At 37.3% G+C, this 20484-nt stretch overlaps 2 protein-coding genes across 4 annotated transcripts in view; both read right to left on the bottom strand.

Moving 5' to 3' along the window:
- The window catches only part of Atg18a (Autophagy-related 18a), a 541369-nt gene that overhangs the window by 250249 nt on the left and 270636 nt on the right, over nt 1-20484 (bottom strand). The window lies entirely within an intron of this gene.
- The window catches only part of LOC150086488 (multiple inositol polyphosphate phosphatase 1-like), a 76722-nt gene that overhangs the window by 29560 nt on the left and 26678 nt on the right, over nt 1-20484 (bottom strand). The window contains exons 5-6 of the mRNA XM_090371430.1: nt 16716-16850; nt 978-1051 (exon numbers count right to left, since the gene is read on the bottom strand). Coding sequence (XP_090227556.1) covers nt 978-1051; nt 16716-16850 — 209 coding nt within the window. The remainder of the gene's footprint in view (nt 1-977; nt 1052-16715; nt 16851-20484) is intronic.

Genomic DNA, 20484 nt, shown 5'->3' with positions numbered 1-20484 from the left:
TTCTCTGCCACGAGCCTCATTAATTCATCTGGCATCCAGTTAGGCCTCAACCTTGAACAGTATTTCTTAGTTGGAATGAAAAGCCTAGTAGCCTCCAGAATTAAATCCCTGAAGGCTTCCCATTTAGAATTCAACCTTGGTAACATCATCAGTTGATCCCACTGTACAGAATTTAAAAACTCTCTGAGACCCCTGTAGTCACCTTTACGAAAGCAAAAGCCCTTCCCTTTAGCCTTGATGGTAGTTACATCTTTAAGTAATTCCCATATCAGTACATTGTGATCACTGTCACCCAGTGATTCCTTTATCTGCAAATTCTTAATGCATGAATAATCACTGCTGATAATTAGATAAAGAGTATTACTCCCTCTGGTTGCCTCTAGAACATGCTGCTGTAGAAAACAGTCATCTAATAAATCTAAAAAAGTCTTGATAGTGTGTAAGTGAACAACTCACAGTCATACAGGACTGGTTTGTGGATAATGACTTCAAAAAGTTGAACTGGACTGCTAACAGCACAGTTCTCAACTCCAATGAACAACTGTGGGATGAACTAAAGTGCCAGAGTAGGCTGCAACCAAAACAGTCTTCTTCCAAAATGGCTCTGGCAGTTGCTTTGTGGGAATGGAGATGAATGCCATTTGATACCTACTGGGAGTTTGCAGAAAGTATTTACAGGAGGCTGAATGACACACAGACCAAAAAGTAACCCTATTATATACTAGGTTTTTGAATTAAAAGCTCTTTTTGCAACTACCTGTATGCATACAAATACTTCTGATTTTATAGTATATACGCCTCTCCTCAATAAACAGGGCTCACTATGTTCATTAATTCCATGATTAATAGGTCACATGATTTAGTAATTTCTGAGTAATTTTTTTATATTTGTACCAAATTAAATACTGCTTCTATCTAACTCAGATCAACAATGCATAACAAAATAATTCAAAATTTACATGCATCTGTATTCTCACCTGAATCTTATCACAATTCTTGTGAAACTGCAAGATATCATCAATAGGACTGCCATAACTGATGTTCTCAGCATCTAATGTGGTAAGAATTGTATATGAAATTTAGACAAAAGGGAAGGTAGTAACTTTTTCACATATATTGCAAAATATTCAATATACTAACTTCAAAATATATACTAACCTACAAAATATTCAATATACTAACCTACAAAATATTCAATATACTAACCTCAAAAGACAAGCTGGAGTATATGCCAATATTTTGCAATAATAGTACTATTCCACCTGACAACATTAATAATGTCTTAATATAACAATACTATTATATCAAATAATAATAATAACAAATATCCTGATAAAAAAAATCTAAATAAAAAAGGTCGCATACCGCTATTAGTTCAATATTAATGGAGAAAATCCTTTATTGAAATTGCATAAAACAGTGAAGTTTTCATTCTTCCATTTATTTTCTAGGAATGTATACAGTAACATCAAAATAAAACAAACACTTGTTCCATATGTAAATGACATATAGCTTCCAAAACCATAAAGGATGGATGGATCGATGGACCAGAATGAGAAACACAAACTGCAAGTATCTACAGGATGTATATATCTAAAGGCTAGCTGAACTTGGCATCCTGCAGGATCTTAGTTGGCCAATACTAAGTATTAGCCAAGGTAGCTGTGGACATGGTACATCAGTATACTGTGCCAGTAACAGCATGAATTCTTCAGTCGATTTGGCTGCTTGTTGGGGGGGGGAAGTTTTCAGGAGATAACAACATGCAACTGTAGCCCAAGATCAACTAACTGAGCAACAGTGTGGAAAATAGTCATAAAAATTCTATCAACAGGATTTGAACAGACCTTTTTCAACACGTGGAAGTGGAAAAAAAAATTAATCTGAAAGGTGGGATTCCATTCACGCCTTTCCCATGTGTGGAGAACCAATTGAAATTACCAAACCAGAAAAGTTGGGCTTGTTCAAAATGGTCATTTCAGCACACTGAATATTGGTTAGCACATTGAATATCAGTCACTCAACAAAATGCTTTCATCCACAGCAGTGGATGAAAAATATGAAGCAAAAACAAGGCCATACCAGATCAACTATGTAGTACATGAAAGCAGAAAATCAAGTAAAAATGGGCAAATAAAAATACAGGAAACCCCCGTATAACATGGTACTTCTACAACATGGTTTTGCTATAACACGATTGATAAATTGCAACTATCTTCACACAACACAGTACTTACATAACACGGTTTCACTCCAACACGGTTAGAGAATTTGGTAAATCCCGCATAACAGGGTATTTTTGAGTGCAGGAAACCCTACTATTATATTGGATATAATTTCTCAACATTTCCACTCTTTTTGAATCCCTGCAGTTGATTCGCTAGTCAAAAAAAAATATCGAGAAATCCCTGTATTTTATTTTGTTGGGAAATCCCCATGTTATGTTCTGTGCTATTAAATTTGTGGAAAAATCTAGATTTCAAAGTTTTATTACTATGGACAGCACACCAGGCCATCCAAAAGATTTAAGTCATCCAAACATTGAAGTTTTGTTCCTACCACCACAGTTCTATTAGGTTAATACAACTTCTTTCATTCAGCCATTAGATCAAGGCAAAAAAAATTGATTTTGAATCTACTGAAGTAATAGAGGCATGGAAACATTTCTCAATTGTGGACTGTATCAGAATTATAGCTTTATTGCTGAATGAAGTAAAACTGTCAACATTAAATGCATGTGGAAAAATGTATGGCCAGAGTCAGTTCACTCAGGAAATATGGCCGAACTGGCAGAAAAGGGATATAACAATGCGATAGTAGAACTTGCCACGTCGGTAGGAGGGGAAGGTTTTGATCTATGACTACTGAAGCCCTCATGGGTAGCACAGTTGATAGAATCGCCCTCCTTCCCCACACCGGGTGGAAAAGACCTGAGTTCAAATCCCGTCAATGAGGGGAGGAATTTTTATGGGTCTTTTTCACAACATGGCTGAGTTAGTCAGGCTCAGACGAGGGTAGCATGGTTTTTTCTCCTGGAATCTCGAGTTTTTCGTCCAGCAAAACAGAAAATCGACCTCAGGACACATGCAAATTATAGACAATATACAAAGAGTAACATGGCCTTAGTCGCCTATGCTCCTAAAAAAATTTAAAAAAGATATGATTACTGAAGAAGTTCAAGAATTATTGGTAGAAAAAGAAGCTGGTGAAGCAGATTTGGTGGAAATGGCATCGGAGGTAAAACCAAATCAATTCAGAGAATGATAGTGCAGATGAAAATTCTAAACTTCCAAATTTTACACTAAAAAGCATACAGGAAGGTATAAAGTTAGCAGATCAATTAGAATCTTATTTTTTGAATGCAGTTTCTTGAATGAAAGGAGCCCAAAGTTCAAAAGGGAGCGTCAAAAAATTCTTAGTTCCATATGATGAAATTCACAAAGATTTATCAAGCAAAATCAAACAAACCCAGATTACTGATTTGTTAAAGAGAGCAGAAGATACACGAAATCTAGAATGGGTATTTTTGTTAGTTTTGTTAATGAAATAGTGTATTTTTGTTAGTTTTGTTAATGAAATAGTGTATTTTTGTTAGCTTTTGGAATGCAACCCCCCCCCTTTGTACTTTTTCTTAAGGTATAACATGGTTTTGCACACACAACACTTTATAGTAACTTAACTATCGTCATAGGAGGGTTACCTGTATATAGAGAACATTAGCAAGGTTGGACATTAGTATATTAGCCATATGAGTGCAAAGAAGCCACAGGCTTTTGCTGCACTGGCCAAAAAAGTGCACACAAACAGACAAATTATGTGTTCCCCTCCTCATATATAGGTAACCATCCAGTTGACCTCTGAATTTCTTCAAAACTTCAAGCATACCTGCAAAGCAACTTATTCCAGCAATTTGAATTTATGACCCCTAGTTCTGGAATTCTTTATAACAGTGAAAATTTTGCTTTTATTCATTTTACTAAACCCTCTCAGAGCATCAATCAAGTTCCCCTCTAAGGTATCTGGTTGCCAAGTTCTGTAGACCACATAACCAAAGCCTTTCACTGTACAGTCATCCTTTTGCTAATCTCATCATGCAAGTTTCCCATCTTTGGATCCTTTCAAGAAGCTCAATATCTTTTTTAAGATGAGGCCTCCATACTTGGACCCAGTATTCCAAGTGCAGTCTTACAATTGCCTTATACATTGGAATTATGACCTCCCTATCTCTACAGTATACGTTATTTTAGGATTGCTATTCCCAAAGTGTAAGACCTTGCATTTTTGCTGCATGAAAACAACTGCTACTTTCTGACCATTCTTGAAGCCTGTTCAAGTCATCCTGAAAGAGCGCTGCTTGGCAGGCACTGATCATTAAAACTCTCCCAATCTTTACACCATCTGCAAATTTTGACATCATGCCCTTAATCAATTCATCAATATTGTTTATGAAAATCAGAAGCAGTAGTCAAAGAAGTGATTCTTGGGGGACCCCATATTTGACGTTACACCAATCTGAAGAATATCCATTAATCACAACCCTATGCCTTCTGTTAGAAATTCTAAGGTGGATAGCAGCCACCCAGCAATCCACCTTAGAATCTTGCCAGTAATCTCAATATGTTCCAGCTTATACAGTAACCTCTCATAAAGGACTGAGTCAAATGCTTTGATAAAATCCAAATAAACTGTCAAAATTGTTCCCTACATCCAGCTCATATAGTTGGATGTAGGGAACAAATGTAGGGTGTAAAAATAGTTTACTAGGTTAGTTAAACATGATTTTTCCTTAAAAACTGTATTTACGCTTAAAAGTTTTTCTAACAAATAATCTTCGGAAATTTCAATATTGTTAATTTCATGCTTTCCAGCTTTACTTCTCAAAGTCTCTTTTCACCATGAAGAGCCTTTCATCAGTGAAAATTGATATGAAGTACTTAATTCAATTCATGAGCAATATCAGGCGGGTTATCTAAGACTTCCCCCACACTCTGCAAAAGGGTCTGATCTGATTCATTTTCTTCTTCTTGGTATTCACATATGTGAAAAACTCCTTATCCCCATTCTTTGCTCTTAGCCAGTGCTTTCTCACACTCAGCCTTTTCTGTGGCAGTACTATGACAGATCAACTCGTAGCTGTTGTACTTTTCAATGTTTTGTTCTTTCCCATGCCATCTTTTTCTGCTCTATTAGACTGGCCAGCCCCATATTCATCAATCTCAGCATCTTGTCATGGTATATTTTCCTTATGGTATATATGTTTTCATGGATTCTGTGATTATAGTTTTAAAGGTATTCCATAATTCTAATACATTTGCCCTCCCTCTGCAATCTACATAATTTACAGTGCATATAGTATCTTAAACCGGCATAGTTCCCTTTTCTGAAATTAAAACCCATGCCTTTACACTTTAGCTACTGCAACATCTTTCTTCACCTTCTAACTAATGACTGCACGATAACCACCTGGCATTCACACTTGCTTGACCATTCCATCTACATGTAGAAACTCTCATCATGCTCTTCACAATCTTCTTATCTGTAGATTACTCCCCCTCTCATTATACCTTTCTTCTATGATAGATTCTATTCTAGGGGGATAACTTCTGACTAAGCAAAAGTCCTTTACACACACACACACACACACACACACACACACACACACACACACACACACACACACACACACACACACACACACACACACACACACACACACACACAGGCCACTTTTGATAAGAAGTATAGCTCCCAATACCTTCTATCTTTCCTAAACACATTCTACACACCATAGTTAAACTCATCATCCCCAATTTCCGGGTGACACCACATTTCTGTTAACCCTATTATGTCAGTGTTAATTGTCCTAACCAGGAGTTCAAATTCAACCATTTTATTTACAATACACACCTGACATTATTGTAGACACAATTAACACTAAATATTCTTCTACAGTCTGACATGCACCTTGAAGTTATTTAGGCTTGTTTCCCTAGCTTTATCTTCCCACATATTTGAAATGTTACCATATTCAGAACACCTTGTCAACATCAGCTGTTGCAGCAACAAATAAGAATTCTTGAGGTGTGTGTGTGTGTGTGTGTGTGTGTGTGTGTGTGTGTGTTCTTGAGGTGTGTGTGTGTGTGTGTGTGTGTGTGTGTGTGTGTGTGCGCACGCGTGCGTGCATGCGTGCGTGAGCAAATAAATGCATGTCTATGTTTATCTTTCTCTCCCCACTGACAGAAGTTCTCCATGAACTCTTAAGATATCCTCAATGATACTAGCAAAAACTCTTGCACCACCTTTGCTCAAATGAATACCCATCTTTACTAAATAGATTTCTTCTACTTAGAAGTGCAGACCACACTGATAAAAAAACTTTTCCCCAAAAGCCATGCAGAGTCCCTCAAATCTTGAGTTAATAATCCCTCTAATCATGTCTGGGCAGAAATGCAGACACAGTACCACTCTGATATAACATGCAGCATTTTTTCAGCATGGTCACATATTCATCCAATAATTCATCTGGTTGTATTCATTTAATATAATCAATCACTACATGAATAATAATGCTCTCTTCACTCCTACCCATCCTTAAAATCTGACAATCCGGTGGTAAAATAAAAAAATTGTTGCTTTCAGCAAACACACACTGTTTCTAGTCCAGCTATCTTTATTGCAAAAAATTGTTACCAGTTTCTCTGACAACAGAGTCTTCCAATTAAACTAAACCTTCATGAATGAGAGAAGCATGCACTTGACTACTCTGTACTGGGACTCGAATTGGGGGTGCATCACTTGGCAGATCACAAGATACTTGAAATCCATGACAAGCTTCATGGATTTCAAGGATTCTCATAATCATTGCATTTTTTTCTAAGACAAGTATCTGTTTCCTCAATGACTCAAATTCTCCTAGTAATGTATCAAGCTTTAATTTGAGATTACACTCCTTACATCAGATGAAAAGAAAAGAATCATCAGTTGAGCTTGGTTCATCTACTAGACCGACCTTATGCAGAGAATTTCTAACTGAATTTCTTTGACTTGTGCAGGAATTCCTGACTGAGTCATGATATCCTTGGATGATGTATTGAAAGTGGATCCCGTCATAATCATTATTTAGTTAAAATTTGAAAACTTAAAGATTACAAAATTTAAACTTACAATATATTACAAATTTAATTGCAGAAAGGAAACTTAAGCAAATTTTAAACAAAAAATTTGTCAACAAGACACCTGATTTTCATCCCATTCAGTTAATTAGCTGCTGTGAACCTAAAGCATGTCCTCTTTCTTTGACTACCTACAGAAGAATTTTGTTACAGTGAGGTAACACCCTACATGAGTTCCTTATAATGAAAGCACGTGCTTCCATTGCTATAGATTTGCCTTAGCACACTCTTCAACAGATTACCCACTTCACATGTAGTACCTGTCTCAAAAGAGACTTATCCTCTCTCCCCAATTCCAACCTTGAGTATATGTTCCAAAACTTCAAGGGGCATGTTTGTCCATTGAAGTTTTGTATCAGAAATGGGAAAATTACTTTTCAATAACTTTGATGAATTTCAAATATACTCAAGGAGAATACTTTAAAAATTTAAAAGTAACTGAAAACCAACTTTGAAATTTAAAGGCAAAAAATAACGAGATATAAGGCAGAGTAGCTAAGATATTACAAAAAAAATCCAACGTAAAATAATCATAGTCTAAATTACAATTCAAAGCATAAAACCACTACAGCAAAAATGTAAGTGATGATGCAACCGGGGGAAAAAAAAAATGACTGAGGAGTAACGATGCAATTTAGGATGAAGTTCTCCCAACAGTGCAGTCTCAGTTAACTGGAAAAATTGTGATATCTAAAATGCACTTTTGACAAAATTTATGCATTAGCACATTACCCCTAAATCACTTTTTTAAAAAAATCAATTTGGGGCTATATTATACATACATTAATAATTTGAATGTTAATACATTAGAGACCCCCAAAACCAGCAACCTCAGGATGGACTGATGTTGAGATTTATGGAAGCCCAAGCATTGTGTGATCTCTATGGTAGGTTAGTCAGTATAATCTGCTGCCATCTGCCACACATTGGAGAGGGCTGGGTTTGGTTCCTATCAAGGACTGGAGAAATTCCTAAAGCCCTCTTAAATCAAGGCTGTAGTTAGCTGATCTCAGGCAGAAGGTTATTACAGGTTTTTCAAACTGCAGACTGACCCATAAAAACACATGCATGCGCGCGCGCACACACACACACTAACAAACTCCAGTGTCATTAAAATAATAATTTTGTGTGTGTGTGTGTGTGTGTGTGTGTGTGTGTGTGTGTGTGTGTGTGTGTGTGTGTGTGTGTGTGTGTGTGTGTGTGTGAGAGAGAGAGAGAGAGAGAGAGAGAGAACTCCCTTTAATGGACAGCTTCCAGAAAATCAGGCTTTTTGTTCATATGCTCTTAATAGTGATATGACCGACTCTGATGGAAAATGTGATGTAAAAAAAAATGTTATTACAAAGTTATGTAACAACAATGTCTCTGCTGTCCGGATGTGGCTATCAACAGCATTTCTGAAGGTTCACCAGAAAGAGAAGATCCAAACTGAGTTTTTGTTTTTCTTACCTGGCTGAATATCCTCTCATGCTAAAACTGCTATGAGGAATTGCTAAAATCCCAAACATGACTTGGGATATGGTTTGAGGAAAAACTATGTTGCAACAATGAGATGGAGAAGAGTTCAAAATAAGTCAAAAAGAAAGACAGATTCTGTGTTGTAAATCTGGAGATCCTATTTATTTATATATACACAATTGAAAGCATAGATGGGAGTCTGGGTGCGAGGTTAGCCTGTGCGGACATTGCTCCTTAAAGCTCTTCAAACAGAGAAGTTTTTCCTGATTTATTTTCTGCTTTATTAGTTTAAATTGTCATATTAACTTATTTTCTAGAGTAGCTTTATATTCCTAGTTACGGTACTTAGTTTAAAGTTTAACTTAGACAGAGATTTTGTAGATATTACTTAGTATCGGTAACGGTATCAAATCCACGTGTCACAAATTGAACGAGAGGTCTTTTTTTTTTTTTTTTTAACCAAATTTAGTCGATTTATTAACCAACTGTTATATCAAATTATCTTCTATAAGTAGATTATAGACCTAGTCAGGATCCTTAGTTTATTCTAAATTGAGATAGCGAGATTTGGAAGCTAATCAATACTTACGAGTCCGTAGAAATACCGTTCGTGAATTCCTATAATATTGTCAATTAATCAGTAAATCTATTAATCTTGATAAACTTTATTGTCAATTAAATTGTACTTTTAACTCTATAATATATATATATATAACGACTTAATCGTAACAAATAATTAATACATAACTATAGTGGTACACGTGATACTGATACGGAAGTTGTTTGTATAAAGGGAACTCGTAGAAAACACTAGATACCGAAAAAATATATATATATAACATAACTGTTTTGGGATATAACTTAAGGATTTAATTTTTGTTTTGAATTTTATTGAATTAAATCGGAATCATGACTCTGACCAGAGCAGCAAAGCAAAAGGCTCAAGCTAATGGGAGTGCTGTGGTTCAGGGGAGAACTGAGGGGGGCAGTTGCCCTCTGAATCACAGTCTATTAAAATGCACTGTTTGCTTGATGTTTGCAGAGCAGTCGGGTACGGGACATGATACTGCCAAGGGGGATGTCTTTGTGTGTGCACGATGTAAGGAGTGCAAGGAAATCAGGCGACAACTCAGCGTTGTTATGGGCCTTTATGAGAGCTTGAAGGACAGGGTGGATGCCCTCGAAGAAAATAAATTGAGGGGCCCATCAAGCTCTCAGCTGCCCACATCAACGCCAGAGCTTGCACTTGGTCATCAGGCAACACAGAAGCAGCCCACTAGGCAGAATGCGCTGGTCCCACAGGAACTAGTAGTTGTTGGTGACTCTATTGTCAGGGAAACGGGGAACATAATTTGTAAAAAGGATAGGTGGAATAGGACCAGGGTATGTCTGCCAGGAGCAAAGGTTGATGACGTTGTAGAGCGGATATCATCTTTTAAGGGCACAAAAGGTGATATAGTTGTACACGTTGGCACTAATGATATTAAGAGTAGGAGACCGGCGGAATTACTTAGCAAGTACAGGTCACTGTTGAAAAAAAGCCGTGAATTAGGGTTGAACTTGAAAGTGTCTGCAATTCTGCCCAGACACGATAGGAGGGAGTATATGATGAGAGCCTTGTCGATTAATTCGGCCCTGGAGGGATTGTGCAAGGCTCAAGGGGTAGAATTTTTTTCAGCCTGGACTGTACTTGTTAACAGGAGAGATTGCTTCTACAGGGATGGGATACACTTAAATAGAAAGGGTGCAAGAATTTTTGCTGATGCTGTCGAGGCAGTGTTAGGTGGGTCGGAAAACTGCTAGTTGGGGGGGATACAAGGACTAATAGGTTAACAGTAGCCAGTGGCAGAGGTGGAAGTGATTCTTGCACTGCTTCTATTGAAATGAGCAGAAGTCTGAAAAACAAGATGCAGGATATTTCAGAGACTGCTGGTAGTCATTGCGGTACAAGTAAACACATGGGTTGTGTTAGGGTAGCTAAGAATAGAAACAGGTGCATGTATACCTGCGTGTACACCAATGCTAGGAGTTTGGTAAATAAATTTGATGAATTTGAGGTATTGCTCAAAACATCAAAGGCAGATATTGTTGGAATATCAGAGACGTGGTGTCATACAGATATAAGTAATGCGGAACTGGAATTTGGGGAATACAATGTGTATAGAAATGATAGACAGGACAGGAGGGGAGGAGGGGTTATGCCATTAATTAAGAAACACATAAAGTCCAAGGAAGTGAAGCCAGTCGACATCGATGGACAGGGCAGTGTCGAGTCAGTTTGGTGTGACATAAGCATAGGGAAATCAAAATTGAGAGTAGGGGTGTGCTATAGGCCTAATGACTCTGATGAGTATAATAAGATATTGTACAGGGAAATAGAGTGGGCCAGTAAATCAGAGAGTCTTATAATGGGGGATTTTAATTTCCCAGATATCGACTGGAATTTGTGGGTTGGTCACTCGCACACTAGCAAGGCTTTTGTGGATTTATTGGATGATTGTTTTCTACATCAGCATGTTCGTGAGGCAACAAGAGGGAGCAATACTCTTGATCTGATTATCAGTAGTGATTCTTCATGCATTAAGAACCTGCAGATAAATGAACCACTAGGTGGCAGTGATCACAGTGTGTTGAAGTGGGATTTACTCAAGGAGGTAACTACCATCAGAGGTAAAGGGAAGGGTTTTTGTTTTCGTAAAGGCGACTATGATGGTCTGAGACAGTATTTAAAATCTATACAGTGGGACCAACTGATGATGTTACCAACAGCAAACTCAAAATGGGAAGCATTCAAGGAACTAATCTTGGAGACTACCAGGCTTTACATACCAACTAAGAAATATTGTTCAAGGTTTAGGCCTAAATGGTTGTCAGATGAACTAATGAGACATGTGGCAGAGAAGAAAAATGCATGGGATACATACAAATTAATGGGTGACATGGAAGCCTATGATAGATATAAGTTGGTTTGTAACCAAGTCACAAAGGAGATTAGGCAGGCAAAGGCAGACTACGAAAAATCCTTGGCAAAGGATGCAAAGAAAAACAGAAAAGAGTTCTTTACATACTTGAACTCGAAAAGGCAAGGGATGAATCAGATTGGTCCACTGGATATTGATGGTTCAACAGTTGAGGATCCTGCTCAGGTGGCTAACAATCTAAACGAGTATTTTGCATCTACATTCACGCATGAGGAGTTATTCAGGAAGGAGAATGATGTAGGTAAAGTAAACATTGGCAATGAGCTGGATGATTTTGTAATAACTGAGAGAAAAGTGGAGGAGAGATTGTTGAGGATAAACATAAAAAAGGCACCTGGGGTGGATGGGATCTATCCAGTTATATTAAAGGAGGCAGCAAAGGAAGTATGCAAACCCCTAGCCATAATTATGAGAGCTTCTTTGGACTCAGGGGAGGTACCCATAGACTGGAGATGTGCAAATGTAACCCCAATTCACAAAGGAGGATCAAAGGCTGACACAAGTAATTATAGACCTGTTAGTTTAACTTCTGTTCCAGGTAAATTAATGGAGGCACTGGTTAAAGAAGCACTGCAGGATCATCTAGACAAGAATTCAGTTATAGCTCAGACGCAGCATGGTTTTGTTAAGGGCAGGTCTTGCCTGACCAATTTGATTGGATACTATGATGTAGTCACAAAAGAACTGGATGCAGGGAATAACTTTGATATTATATATTTGGATCTTAGAAAGGCTTTTGATACTGTTGCACATGGAAGACTGCTGCACAAATTGGAGCAGTGTGGCATTGGAGGCAAATTGCTGCTATGGATAAGGGGATGGTTGAGTGGCAGAAGACAGAGAGTGGTAATCAATGGACACTGCTCAACGTGGACTAATGTTATTAGTGGAGTTCCTCAAGGTTCAGTGTTGGGTCCCTTGTTGTTTTCGGTGTTTATGAATGATATTGATGATGGGATATCAAGTTTAATGTCCAAGTTTGCAGATGATACAAAGGTTGGCAGGGTCGTTAAGGACACTACTGACGCTATGCTGCTGCAACTGGATCTGGAAAGGTTGAACAGATGGGCTGAGAGGTGGCAAATGAAGTTTAACATTGACAAATGTAAAGTACTACATATGGGAAACAGTAACCCCAGAGCAACGTATCGACTCTGCGGTACTACACTGACAGTGGTGGAGAATGAAAAGGACCTGGGGGTAATTGTGCAGGCAGATATGAAGTTCTCTGAGCAGTGCAGACAAGCTGCAAGAGTAGCTCATGGTGTCTTGTCAATGATATACAGGAATTTTTCTAGCAGGGATAAGGAGGTGATTATTCCCTTGTATAAGGCAATGGTAAGGCCACATCTTGAGTACTGTATACAGGTGTGGAGGCCTCATTTCAAGAAGGATGTAGAGCTGCTGGAACGGGTACAGAGAAGGGCAACAAGATTAGTAAATGGAACAAAGGGTTGCTCTTACGAAGAAAGGCTTAAGTTTTGCAAATTACAGAGCCTGGAGACTAGGCACCGGCGAGGTGATCTGATAGAGGTGTATAAGGCTTTGAATGGTTTGAGCATGCTCAATGCCAATGGGATTCTTCATCGTTCTCAGAATAATCACCTCAGAGGGCATAAATTCAAATTGAGGAAGGACGGATGTCGGATAGATGTGCGGAAATTTGCTTTTGGCCAGCGGGTGGTTGGTTGGTGGAACCGACTTCCATCACTTGTTGTTGAAGTTGATAGCCTAAACAAATTTAAAGCTCAACTGGACAGGTATTTCGAACGAACGGAGGGGTGAAATGGGAGTGGGGTTTTTTTTTTTTTTTTTGGCTGATGCTGAATAAGCTTGCTTTCTTGCATCATATGCCTCTACTAATGCTAATGCTAGATGGTAGCTATTATTTTAGTAGGATCATGTATATATAAATAGCCATTTAAATACTGGAAATATCTGTCCTAGTTGAAATATATTTAAATTATGTTTTATCTGACACAGTGCAATTAAAACACAATTCAAATGAAATGTAATAAACTGGTCATACAAAGTGCAGCTAAAGTTAAATGAGAATCGTTGCTTACCAACACCTTACTATTGCACATATCAACAACATTCAATCATGCTGTAGTTTGTTTTTTCCTGTACAGATTAGTTTTTGTTTGGTTGCAATTGGTTAACGTTTCATTGAACTTTACCTATAAGTGAATCAGTATTTTAACCGTTCAGCAAAAAATGACCAATCATAACTTATAGCCAAGAATTGTTATTAAATTTTCAGTGAAATCCAGTAAAAATAGTGCAGAAACGGAGATATTACGGAAAGTGCAGTGATGAAACCATGAGTCAATCACATGTGTACGAATAGTGCATATGGTTCAAAGAAGGACAGGAAGATGCCAACAATGACAAGAAGACCGCCAACTTCAATAACAGATGAGAACATTGAAATAAGTGCTTGGTTAATTGCAGAATAGTTACACATTAACAAAGAAACAGTAAGAAAAATTTTGACAGAGTGGTTGGCCATGAAAAAGGTGTGCATGCGAATGGTTCAGAATGTTCCAATAGACAACCAGAAGCAGAAACACGTGGAAGTTTGCAGTTCAAATTTGAAAAAAAATTGTGAAACTTCTGACTTTAGTGATTACAGATGAATCATGGGTCTTTCAGTTTGATCCACAAACCAAAGCATCAAAGTATGCAGTGGCAAACTCTCTCTTCTCCCTGTTTAAAGAAAGCAAGAATGTCTCGCTTGAAGATCAAGTCCATGCTTGTCATTTTCTTTGATTGTCGTGGTGTTGTCCATCATGAATTTGTCCACTAAATCAGACTGTTAATAATAGTAGTAATAGTATAGTGATAGCCATATAGTGCAAAAAAGCCACAGGCTTTTGCTGTACTGGCCAGAAGAAAAAAAAAAAAAAAAAAAACAAATAGATACGAAGATAAAAATGATATGCTTCCCTTCTCGCATAGGTAACTATTCAGTTAACCTTTTAATTTATTCAAACTGTCAGCCTCAACTACCTGTGAAAACAACCTGTTCCAGCAATCGATGCCTCACTGGGTAAAAGAAACTTCCTACAATCTAGTCCAAACCTCTTCCCCTGTAATTTGAATTTATTCCCCAAAGTTCTGGAATTCTCTATAACAGTGAAAATTCTGCCTTCATTCATTTTACTAACCCCTCTTAGAGCCTTGTAAACCTCAATCAGGTCACTGAGGTGCCCGGTTGCCAAGGTCTACAGTCTTTTCTCATGTGGTCGCCCTTTTGTTGATCTCACCATGTGTTATTATTATTATTAGCCATACGGTGCAAGTAAGCCTGAGGCTTTTGCTGCACAGCCAAAAAATATTTTCTGAATTACCCTGAGAGAGAGAGAGAGAGAGAGAGAGAGAGAGAGAGAGAGAGAGAGAGAACAAGAGTCATAAGTAGAAGGGAATCACCAAGAAAGAAAAGAATGATGATATCCAGCTAAGGACCCTGGCTGTGCCAAGCCCATACTCACCAGATGTGAACCCCTGGAGTTGCCCATCTTTGGACCCTTTTAAGAAGCTCAATGCCTTTTTTCAGATGAGGTCTCCATACTTGAACATAGTATTCCAAATGTGGTCTTACAATTGCCTTATAGAGTGGGACTATGACCTACATATCTTTACAGGACAATGTTCGATAAATCAGACACTCTAACTGAGAATTTAGGAAGACTGTGAGAAAAAACTCCAGAGATATGGCTCAATTCATGGCTGGACAAATGGTTTTCACATCATGATAATGTGCCATGTCATTCCTCTATGGCAATGAAGGATTTTGTTAAATGATAAAGATTCCTCTATTGTTTAACAAAAAACAAGAATCACAACATTGGAGCACCCACCTTATTTGCTAGCTCTGGTGCTGTGCAACTTTTTTCTGTTCCCAAAAATTATTAAATTCCATCTGAAAGGAAAACGATTTGAGGATTTGGCAAACATTCAGAAGACCACAACACAGCAATTAATGGCAGTATATCCTGAGGACTTCCACTGCTGTTTCAGATCCTGAAAATCGCAAATAGAGTGCCTCATAGGCATGGCTGGAGAGTACTGTGAAGGGGATAAACATTGAAATTGTTGTATTTAAAATTATAAATGATTTAATTAATATTTCTCGTTTCTTTTTAGCCACACCTTGTATGTTTACTGAATGTCAATTTCCAGTTTCCAACTGATTTCAACAGGTATTTTCCAAACAGAGAATCACTTTGCTTTCCATTAATTTCAACATGCTTTCTGCTAATTAAATACATTTTTAAGTTAATCCTGTATGATATATTTTCACTACACTTATGAAATCACATTTACGAAAAAATAAATATAAAATGCAAAACAAACTTCACGTATGTATGTTTCTTAACCTTTTCAGGGGTATGCACATACTTATATGCTTTTCATGTGTAGACCATGAAGAGTATATTTATTTACATTTGAAGAGTACAATTAAGTTTTCAAGGTTAAGTACATTTCAAGTAATGCTTCAAAATATGTTACAAATCTTCTAATAAGCACTACTATCTCTTGTCTGTCATTCTAAGCAATTGTAGACATAGTTCATAAACAAATGGCAGCAAAAAAAATACAATTTAGAATTGGGGAAGAAATTCTGGCTTACAAAAGCAAAATTCTCTGGAGTCCATATTCAGAAGTTAATGAAACTGAATAAGTATTACATAAATAAATGCAGAATATATTACTACATCAAAAAAGAAGCAACAATGAGGTTTTTATGATTTTTTTAAAATATTTCTTTTTACAATTTTTATATTTTTGCAATTTTTTTTTTAAATTCTGATTTCATTTTTGAAATAATTGCACTATAATAGTGGACAGCCAAGTGAAAATAAGAACAAATTAATATTTAAAGGCATTTAAGTATGAAGTGTTCATTTTTACAAATTTTCAAAATTTCATAATGAAACTCACTCCACAGCAAAAAAACACGTTTAAGAAACTTGCCCCAGAAAAGGTTAATAATCAACATATCAAAAGAACTATAAATCATAAGAGGTTAATAATCAACATATCAAAAGAACTATAAATCATAAGAATCAACTTTATATAAATAAAATCACAGCAGTACCATCTCCAAATAAACCTTTAGCAAATGCCTTCGCAGTATATAATGTTCTTTCACGACTAGTATGACCAAACAAAAAATGATCTGGAGAATACTTCATATCCAAAATGGAAGGGAATCTTTTTTTAAAGTCTTTAGCTGTAAAAATTTTGAAAAAAAAAAAACATAAATCATAAAGATATTATCTTAATTTTAAAGCTTTAGGATAAAAACACAGAAATTAGTTTTTACTTCTTATTTATAAAGAAATTATTGACATTTCAACCTGCATTCCTTCTATAACACTGAACAAATTTTCATATCTTGTTACGGGCATGACAGTAAGTTTACTTTATAGATTTTGGGGTGCTAAACATGAAAATAATGCTTAAAATGGCAGATTGGCTCTTGTTTTCGAAAAAAGTAGTTTTTTATATTTATATGATGGTAAGATGTAGCAACAAACATATCTGTATCAAACATGTGACCATTTCGCCTTTCGCTTGTATTCAGTTTTGGGAGCATCCCTTTTCACCATCCAACAATAATCGGCTAACATGGCAGCACTCAATTTGCTTTTGTATCTTTGTTCCATTGCTGCAATGTCTTGATGGAAGTGCTCACCATGTTCATCACTGATGGCACCACAGTTTGGCGGGAAGAAATCCAGGTGTGAGTGCTAGGAATGCATTTTCAATGACATGTTGCACCCAAGTTTTTCATAAGAAGTAATAAGATCTTCCACAAGCTGCCCGTAGTTGGCTTTAACATTGTCTAGAAAACCAGTCAAAACATTTTGAAAGGTTTTCCGTGCTAATTTCTTGCTATCACTAAGGACACATTCAAACTGTTTGTCTTTGAAAAGTTGCCTTATTTGTGGGCCAATGAAAATGCCTTCCTTAATCTTCTCTGTTCTAAGTCGTGGGAATTTCTCTTGCAAGTAAGTGAATGCAGGAGTGTTCATTTCCAAAGGCTTCACAAAATTTTTCATGAGCCCCAGTTTGATGTGGAGTAGTGAAAGCAAAACTTTATTTGGATCTACCAGAGGTTCAAATGCTACGTTCTTCATTCCAGGTGTTAATGATTTTTGTTGAGGCCAACTCCTCTTCTCGTAGAGCATATCCTTGCCACTCTATCCCACTGACAGATAAAACCAACCCTTAAAAGCAATACTTAATGTAATCCTTTTGTAATCCTAATAAAATGGCAATTACCTTTAAATCACCACATATGTGCCACTCATACCTCTGATAATGTACACATGAGAGGATGTTCTCCATGTTTGTGTACATTTCTTTTTTGTGGACGGCATATGCAAGAGGTATTGAAGGCAGCATATTTCCATTGTATAACAACACAACTTTAGAAGAGTCTATAAATAGTCGTCATTCTTTGGGAATGTGTCTCATGTTCATTGCTGCCACTAGACCATCAACATCCTTACAAACAGTGAGTTCGCCTTCTGTTTTATAGAATTTCTTTATTTCGAGTACAAAATGTTGTCACTTTCACAGAATGATCTAGAAGATTCCACTGTTGTGGCCTCGAGGCCAAAAGCTCTGTCTTATTCTTTGGCAGTTCGAGATCCCTGATGAGGTCATTAAGCTCACTTTCTGTGATCTTATGTGGTTCAGAAGAATAAAGGTTTGGACAAAATGGCAGATCCCTTGACATAGACAGTTGCTGTAATTCTTTGTGTATATCAAGTTGACGTTCATCAGTGTCTTCATCTTCATCAGAGTGTACAGAAAAATGGTCGGGTGGTTCAGGAATAGGTATTCCTTCACCGTGAGGCACAGGATGAATTGCAGATGGTATATCTGGGGTAAGTCACTGTCCACTTTTTCTTCATTATCATCCCTTTTCTAATAGGAGGTACCATACAGAAAAAACAATCTATGACGTGATTTGTTGGCTCCCTTCATATCATGGGCACTGTGAAAGGCATAAAACGTCCCTTTCGATTCAACCACGTGTCGTGTTGAGTTTTAAAGAACAGGTTGTGCAGCATATGTGTGGATCCCAGTTCTTGTCCTGGTTGCAAAAGTACAAGAATTTTTTATGGCTCAAATTAAGGGACACTTTCTTGACAACTTATCGCATGATACAGAGTGAGGTGACAGTTGCCGATCACGTGATAAGAGCGTGGTGGTACCGAAACTGCAGTGTTGTCATGTGTTTTGCTGAGAGCCATAGTTGATAATGTAGAGTAACTCACCAATATGAGACCCCTAACTGTAATTCGAAAACAAGAGCCAACTGACAGATTTTAATGTGATTTTCGTGTTCAATAGCATAAAATTAGGCAAGATTGGTTATTTTAGTTTTCATAACATTTTATGTGTTGATCAGTGTAATCATATCTTACAGAAACAATGATAGTACAACACACAATATATAATTTCTAAGCACAACAATAAACAATTATATATATGCAAAGCCTAAAACACTGCATCTAATACACTGGAGGTGAATCAATATACACAGGAGTCAAAGTGTAGTATTCGTAGCATACAGGGGAATTCACCCTCTGAATTACCATGCAATATTAGATAGTAGATGATGCTCATCATCTGGTACAATATCATTATTCTGCTTATTGGAGGCTTTAAATGGTGAAACCAAAGTTTAGTCTATAGAGCAAAGGTCTGGCAACCCCCATTTCTTCCATCATACAGCATGAGTGATGCCTTTTGAAATTACGATAGAAATCATGGCAAGCAATTTCCTTTACATTTTGAGTGTACAGCTCTAAAACAGATTTCACAGGTTGGCGGCTAGATATTCAACTGAACCAAACCTATTAGTATTAGAGAGTTAGCTAATTGCCTAACTCTCTAACTATTTGATCTGTATGCCTCCTTGAAAATTAGCATTTTCAAGGAGGCATACAGATCAAATAGTCTACAATCTTGCTGCCTCTACTCTGCTAACTGGTGACTGGAGGGAGTCTAAAATGAGGCTTCCAGACCTGTATATAGTACTCAAGGTATGGCCTAACCATTGCCTTATACAAGGGAATAAACACCTCCTTATCCCTGCTCACACAAAATTCCTGCATATCATCGACAAGACACCATGACCTACTCTGGCAGCTTGTCTGCATTGCTCAGAAAACTTCACATCTGACTGCACAATTACCCCCAGGTCTCTTTCAATCTCCACTACCGTGAGTGTAACACCACCCAGTTGGTATATTTCCCTGGGATTACTACTACCCATATGCAGTACTTTGCATTTATCAAGGTTAAACTTCAGTTGCCACTTCTCGGCCCATCTGCCCAACTTTTCCAGATCTTGTTGCAACAGCATACTGTCATTACTGTTATTAAGAACCCTGCCAACCTTTGTATCATCTGCAAACTTTGACATTAAGCTTGATGTACCTTCATTAATATCATTGATAAATTTACAAAACAACAATGGGCCCAACATCGAACCCTGGGGGACACCACGAATAACACTAGTCCACGAAGAGCAGTATTCATTGATTACCACTCTCTGTCTTCTCCCACTCAACCATTCTTTTATCCATTGTAGCAGCTTGCCCTTAATGCCATACTGCTCCAATATGTACAGTAGTCTTCCATGCGCAACAGTATCAAAAGCTTTCCTGAAATCCAAGTATATGATATCAAAATTATTTTTTGCATCCAGTTCCTTTGTGAACACATCATAGTATCCAATCAGATTGGTCAGACAAGACTTCCCCTTAACAAACCCATGCTGTGTCTAAATTATTACTGCTGCCTTGTCTAGATGATCCTGCAATGCTTCTTTAACCAGTGACCAT

The sequence above is a fragment of the Mastigoproctus giganteus genome, chromosome 4 (genome assembly GCF_048544385.1).
Source record: "Mastigoproctus giganteus isolate SK-2022 chromosome 4, ASM4854438v1, whole genome shotgun sequence".
NCBI classification, from domain to species: Eukaryota; Metazoa; Arthropoda; class Arachnida; order Uropygi; family Thelyphonidae; genus Mastigoproctus; species Mastigoproctus giganteus.
Note: the sequence above shows the minus strand (reverse complement) of the source record. Positions and strands in the feature narration are given on the sequence as shown.